Raw genomic sequence first — 7,460 nt, 5'->3', positions numbered from 1 at the left:
AGTGACAAAGCTGTTAGCTTTGGCACTTTTTGCCAATGCCCCATTTTGATATGACTGGTTGGAAATTTCTAATGTTACTTACGACTGCAGGACGGCTCGACGTCATAGCAGACCACGCTCCCGTCCTCCATACAGATACTTCGGGGGGAAAAGGAGAGGAGAGTTAACAAGTCAATCAACTAAAATCACTTTCATGTGTCCCAAATGGATCTGAATGCCTGTTTACGTTTTAAAATGGTGTTTTTTTTTTGTTTTTTTTTTACTCAATGGTAACAAGACCTGAAGGCCACTCAAGGTTACGGGTTACATGATTGGAACTGTAACAGCAACTCTTCGCCCTAGGTCAGAAACATCATGATTGAGACCAGCCCAATTGCTCACTATGAGTGAGGACTAACTGACCCAATAGGCGAAGCAGGGGTTACGAGGGCTGCTCGGGAGATTCCCTACCCCTATTTTGGCCGGAATGGTTTGATCCGCTCGGGTGGATGTTCGCACATGTGGCGGGTTCTTTAACGTGCATAGGGTATGGCTCTCCCCATACATATAAAAACATGAGATACATCATATAATTGAAATGTAGCAATTTATGTTTTGGGTTTAAAGTTCACGGGAGGAAGAGTAGCAATACAAAACAGTGATCTTAAAAAGAAATTAATAAAAGACCTCATTTCTCCATATTTTTAATGAGTTTTGTGAACATTTGAATGCCATAGTCCTATTCATCACAGACGTTAGTGACCCCCCAGGCCTTCGTACCGTAGTATTGATAAAGATTATTGAACCTGACATGCCTGCGGAATTTTTTGGAATTTTTGTCAAACAGACGATCTCTACACTATTAGGCTAGCCCCTGAGGCGTCGCCAAAAATAAGTAAACAAACGAACCATTCGCGGCAGTCCACAACGACTGTTCCTCCCACGGGTACGACCTCTCCCAGCCAATCACAGACCAGCGGACAGTCGTCTGCAGAGCACGGCTGGATCTCCTCAGTCGCGGCGGGCTCGCACGGCTGGCCTCCGTTAGCGGCTGACGGGTTGTTGGGAGATCTGGGAAACATAACCAATCAAGAACTGCGATAAACTCATTGCCCTTACAATGATTTCACCTTGAAGAATTAGAAACAATAAAGATGTAGAACCTAGGCCTAGGAAAAATTGTTCTTCCGATTAAAATATAAGAACAGGTAGGTACATACTCTGTATTTTTACTAATTTAGAATTCGGAAGTGATCCAAAAATAATGTTTGACAATGTAAAACTGAAATATACCAGGAAACTAGTATTTTTATCATTAGACTTTAATTCTACAGATATATACGTTGTACAAGCACAATTTTCTGTTTCAACAGAAATGACGAGAACATATTGGTTAACAATTCTACAAAATTTTCATCACTCAGATGTCAGGACGAAAAATTGCAAACGCCTGTCCCTGTATTGACTCTACGTCCAGTTGATAACTCTACTGATCATTTTACATCTCACTTGGTGGCGCTATAAGTACCTTTACATGGGTCTATTTGTTGTACCATTTTCACATCTCACTAGATGGCACTGTTACCTGTATCTGCTCTGTGTGCCGTTACCACACGTAGCGCTGCAGATGGACCAGGGTGACCAGGCGCTCCAGCCACAGTCCACCGGGCATGGCTCGTCCCCGCACTCAAACTGGCCCAGCGTGCAGGTGCTGAAATAAGGCACAAACATAAACATTTCCTCATGCAGTTTTGCTTTCTAGAAACATGAAGATTGTTTAATATAGTAAAGTTTATGTTGTGTTGATTCGTGTGATTTGTTGATATTGTATTTTGTATCCTTATTTGTCAAGTCAAGTCAAGTTTATTGCACAATGATTGCAACTGGTACAATGTATGGCAAGTAACATATATTAAACAGTATACAACAGTATGCTAATCTAAAATAACAGAAAATATATCATGATTGACTAAGTGGATCCCGTTGTCACCAGTTATTGTAACTGAAAGAACTACCCTTAAGGTTCATAAAAATAAAATAAATATCTAAAGCAAAATCTACACCAAACATTCACCCTTCATAGTTCTATACTTCGATAGATGCAACGAACAGTACTAGGAATCATAGCCCAATCCTAAGGGCTGCAAGTTAGTTTACAACTTAACTAATTGTTCCTGAAAATATATAGAACACTAGAACAACGTTGAAGAGATCATTAGTCACGTATTTTCACAGTTAATAGAATTCTCTTCAATCAGTGACTGTTATTAAAGGTAGGCAAGCGTACCTCAAAATTTTCGATGGCTATCAGTCCATCTTGGTCACGGAGTGATCTAGTTCTCGCGAGAGTTGGGAGAACTAGGTCAAGATGGACTGATAGCCATCACAAATTTGGAGGTACGTGTGCCTACCTTTAATAGCAGTCACTGATTGATGAATATTATATCAACTAGTATAGCGCTATGTACAGTGGAAGTAGGTATTCCCTCAGCCTATTTTGATGCCGTAGGGGCAGAGGGTTACAAGCTTGTTAGACAGTCTGAGAAGAGGCCATCCTTAAGCTCATCCTACACTGTACTCACCAGTTATTACAGCCAACTTGTATGACCTCTCCTTCCTCGTATATCGTGTCGTCGCCGGGTACTACACAGTAACAGATGTCCGCTGTGACACACTGCTGCAGGCCCGAGTGCCACACGTACGGGTCCGGACACAAGCACCCGGGCTGGCACTCCTCTACATCTTCTATACACGTGGCACCAAGCTGGACATCGGAGCATCTGTGGTGGCAACATGGGGACGTAAATCTCACAAATTCACTTAATAGAATTTTCACAAAGCAGTGACTACTTTTTAAAGGTAAACACGCCTACCTCAAAATTGTTGATGGCTATCAGTCCATCTTGTTCTAGTAGTCACTGCTTGATTAAAATACTATTAACTGTGTACATACGTCTCTAATGAATCTTCTCAACGGTATTTTCACAAATTCATAAAAGAAATATCTGGTTATAAAATGGAGTCCTAGTGACGCTGAAGAAGATTGATGGATGTCATTCAAAACGTCCGTATGCATCCAGTTTAGGGATTGAGTTGCATTTGAAATCCACGTGAATGTGTATATGAATTTATAAACGTAGTACGTAAGTCTCACACCCCTCCTTCACCTTAAAAAATCACGTGCAGGCCAGGCAGATGGGTCGCCTAATATATAACCCACCCTGTCTGCCTACCATTGTCTTCCGAGACAGATGGATGCCAACAACATACGCCGCTGTAGTTTTGTTGTGTCAAAAATACTGTTCTGCATTAACCGTTACCTTTGTCCACATCGGTTGGCACATTCTGAGTGGATCATGTCGGGAGGACAGCAGTCGGTCAGGTTGGAGCTCGGTGCGTTGGGAAGTGTGTAGTTCACAGTCACATTCACACATTCTGTGAAAAAAGATCAACAACAACATGAACTTTTCCTTAACATAAATGGCGATTCGTTTGATGGAATGATATTTGGAAGCGCACATCTACCTCTGCATAAGGACTACCAGACCACTGTGGTCCCTTACATTTCCCGCTATTGGGACCTGTCCTTACGAGTCCTGTCTACCTGTCTTCAGGGATCATTTTCTTCATTTTCCCTGAAGTTCCCTGAAGAAAATGATCCCTGGTCACCGAAGACAAGTTTGCAAATATCTTATACGATCACAACAATACACAAAGGATGTTTGATTGTCGCATAAATGATGTATGCCCAAATACATAGTTTTTGTGTAACTTTTCCCCTCAAAATGGCAATGGTTATTTTGTTGAAGATCCCAAGACTTCCCGTTCCACGTCAACTTGACCGTTAAAAGACAGCACACAAAAAAACAACAACCAATAAACATGTGTGACTAGACAAAAATGCTTGACAGGAACTATAAAGCTCTGTCTTACACACGCTTTCCACTAGAGGGCGCAAATGCACGTCGCCTGCTGAGCGACCAAAGATGAAAACATGGGTCACAGATCACAATTGCAATATGGTCGCTGTATGTTCGCTCATCGATCGCCGTCTAGTGGAAAGGGCATTTACTGAACGATAACTACATAATTGTATGCTTCTCTATGATACTCCACTGATATAGAAATAAACAAAAAAATTTCTTACCACACGGTAGAGAGGAGCAAACTTTCACTTCTACGCTGTCTCCCGGGCAGGTTTGGCCGTCGTTCTTGGGCGGCGGATTGTCACAGGAGCGGTTACGGTAGGCATAGCCCTCCACCCCGCACGTGGAGCTACAGTCCGACCATGGGCCCCACGGGCTCCACTCACCAACAACTGCAGGAGTGAAGTTAGTAGGTCATAACCATCATCATCATCATTAATCATACTCTGAGGCGCAGCAAGTGAAGTTTGACTCCAGAACAGTCTGTCTTTCATCGCTGTCAGAAGTGCCAGGCCATCCAGACCAGTTTCTAACTCATAACCGAACCTATCTTTCTTAAAGTTTGGTAATTTTCTATGATTTGCAATCCGAAACCGACATCTGTGGGAGCATTTCTTGTCCAAATGAACCCTGGCCACGTCTTGTATCTAAAATGACCTTTCTTTACAGACAAAAGACGCATCCGTTGGATTAAAAAAGCTGTCTGGATATGGAAGTCAACCCCAGTCATGAACTGGGAGGGGGGGGGGGGGTAGGTTGGTTACAAACTCAGCCACGTTTGGGATTATTTTCTCGCCGCAAAAGCGCCATCTTCATCGGCTATATATTACGGACGATGCCTGACAGGCATGGAAACGTCAACCAAAGTAAGATTAACTGGTTGTGTAAAACAAAACTCCTATATCCGACCTTTCTTTATGTCTTTCCATTTGTTTCAAGAATACAATATTTGGACAAAACCTAAGTTACTTACAGAATACAATAAAAGTTCGCACATACATGTTTTTCATGACTTTCCGATTAAGGTTTAACCGGTTAGGTTCCTGCTTGTTTTTTTACATCTTTTTCTGTGTTTTATCATGATGCTTTCTTTTATGCAGGATTTTCTTTTAGACCGTCAACCGAATGAACGACTAAGGAGCGAAAAAAAAAGACAACCAATTCCTTTGCTTGGAGAGTAGTTTTTCCATATCTTTTACTTGTTTTTTTTTTTTTGTGTGTGTGCGTGGGGGGGGGGGGGGGGGTGTCACCAATGTATACCTTACCCGAACAGGCATGGGGGTTGCAAGTTTCTATGTCGGTGTTTTCCGGCAAGGCTGCCCAGCTCGGCAGTCCGTTAAAAGTAACTGGCTGTGGGTATGTCCCGGGCCGGGTTGTCATGCCAACCCCCCAGGACTGGGAACATTCCACCCAGGACTCCCAGGGGTTCCACGAGCAGTCCTGGGCACAAAAGTCGGGGGGGCACCCAAAAAGGCCGTTCACACAAGTACTGGGGAAAGGAAAGCCAAAAAAAAAAAACTTCCCGGGAAAAGCAAACAATGCAGTATAGCGGGGCCCCCTACCAAAAACCTATAACATAACTCCTTATCAATGGGGACTAACCCACACCTCAAATAAACTGGGGTTTACACAATATATAGCTGATGACACCGTCAGCCTTGTTTACGACATGGATCCGTGCATTGTTATTTCTGGGACGTGTGAGTGACGTTAGAGCAACGTGCAGTAACGGGTCGTGTGTGCCAGATAACCCGTGACGCTGTTTAAAGTTGACTCATCAACATCTTGTAAGTAAAGTAAAAGATATGTGGTAAGTCCAAATTTACTTCAAGTGTTTATTATATAATGTTTGGTTTTAATTTATGATGTCATTTACACATACGAACTCAGGCTTATATCTTTCATGTCATCCTTTCCTTTGCTAGTAGCAAATCTTGCCAACCTAAAAATGTTTGTAATGCTAAACGTTCAAGTTATCATGGAACTGTTATCATACAATAATATAATTAAATAATTATGCGTGAGCTCTTCGTGAGAACTTAAGGAGAATTTAAAATAGTAATGGACCTGTTAAAAAGTTAGCATATATTCTTATGAATTCTGTTAGATGCCAAATCATGTCAGTGTTGAATATCTATGAGGGACATCTTACCAGTTATTGCAGTCCACATTTAGGACGGTCCCGGCTACATGTACTTGTAGTTCGTCAGCTGGGAGAGATTCGATAAAAAAATCATCATGACTGTTAAATGGTAATAACGAAAAATTATCTAGTACTCCAACCTCCTTTGTAAATCATGTTAGTAATATGACAGGAGTGTTTATGGGGAAATACTGAATCCGTTACATTACTAGCATGAAAGCTCATCTGTGTTGACGTAGTACATTTTGAAGATTTTCCACTGTCTTACAACACTCTAAGTCACGAGATCAGAGTAATTGAATCATCACTCCTGAAGAAAGTCGACGGAAGTGGACTGAAAAGTCGAGGTAAGCTAATTTTGGTGTTGTAATACAGTGGAAAATCTTCAACCGGTACATTACTGCTGATAGTACTAACTTGAGGCGTTTAACCCCACAGATACCATTGAAGTTAGTAAGTCTAGACTTACATTCAAATGGGTTCACAAATATGCAGGGGCACTCGGCCATCTCAACGCAGTCCCCTTCCTCGTTTAACACAAGCCCTTCGGGACAGCTGCAACCCGGAACGCAACCTGGAACAACAACAACAACAATGTAGCCTCATTAAACACCAGCCCTTCAACTGCAACCAAGAACGCAACCTGGAACAACAAAAACAACACAGCCTCATTAAACACCTGTCATTAAGCAAAAAACACAACCTCGATAAACAGCAACCCTTTAATCAGTTCATGAGCAGGCAGCACAAAAGCAGAAACCTGGTATCATACATGTAGATACTCAATCAACTATCAAAAATACATTTTATCTTATCTATAGATATGCCAAAAAGCAAGTACTCAAGCAACTGGATTAGATTTTTGAAATATTCAGACGTTTCAACTAGTATCCACCAGTTTTCGTCAGTGTCACTCCGTTGCATTAGATACTAATGTCACTGACGATAAACCATGGTGGATACCAGTCGAAACGTCTAGCCGTTTCCAAAATCATATCCAGTTGCTTGAGTAACGGCTTTTTGGCATATCTTATTACCTGGATGTCTAACCTTCATCGACTTATCTATAGAGTTTTGGAAAAGTTTCCCTACCTCCGTCGGTACAGATGACGCCTTCCTGAATGTCCAGGCAGGTTCTGGGGCAGGGCAGACAGCCGTGGTATACGGTGCCATCAGGACACTCTGGTACATGGTGGAAGAACGTGAAGTAACGATGTGAGGAGAGGTAACACGTACTGAACCATACACGTTAACAGTAATAGATGGATAAATGTTTTCAGTTATAACCAGCATTTGGACATTAACCTGCAAATCGTACTGTAGTAAGTTTGATGATGTGCTACATAAAAGGTGGACGTTATATACTAAATGGTCTCTAAAAATACACAATTTATTTTTAATGTTACATAAAC

At 41.8% G+C, this 7,460-nt stretch overlaps 1 protein-coding gene across 1 annotated transcript; it reads right to left on the bottom strand.

Annotated features, from left to right (window-relative positions):
• Nucleotides 1–74: 74 nt before the first annotated feature.
• Nucleotides 75–7,002, bottom strand: LOC118403420 (SCO-spondin-like). The gene is made up of 10 exons (XM_035802132.1): nt 6,993–7,002; nt 6,518–6,622; nt 6,058–6,115; nt 5,171–5,394; nt 4,127–4,297; nt 3,300–3,414; nt 2,562–2,759; nt 1,565–1,690; nt 889–1,050; nt 75–138 (listed from the first exon to the last, which is right to left on the bottom strand). Exons 1-10 carry the CDS (start codon nt 7,000–7,002, stop codon nt 75–77), a joined length of 1,233 nt encoding a protein of 410 aa, XP_035658025.1.
• Nucleotides 7,003–7,460: the final 458 nt, after the last annotated feature.

This window comes from Branchiostoma floridae, chromosome 16 (assembly GCF_000003815.2).
Source record: "Branchiostoma floridae strain S238N-H82 chromosome 16, Bfl_VNyyK, whole genome shotgun sequence".
In the NCBI taxonomy this organism is placed as follows: Eukaryota; Metazoa; Chordata; class Leptocardii; order Amphioxiformes; family Branchiostomatidae; genus Branchiostoma; species Branchiostoma floridae.
Note: the sequence above shows the minus strand (reverse complement) of the source record. Positions and strands in the feature narration are given on the sequence as shown.

Coding starts and splice junctions, on each gene's coding strand:
- LOC118403420 (XM_035802132.1), bottom strand. Junction 2,760..3,299: donor GCCAACCGATGTGGACAAAG/GTAACGGTTAAT, acceptor TTGCCACCACAG/ATGCTCCGATGTCCAGCTTG. Junction 139..888: donor GTTGTGGACTGCCGCGAATG/GTTCGTTTGTTT, acceptor TTCCCCCCGAAG/TATCTGTATGGAGGACGGGA.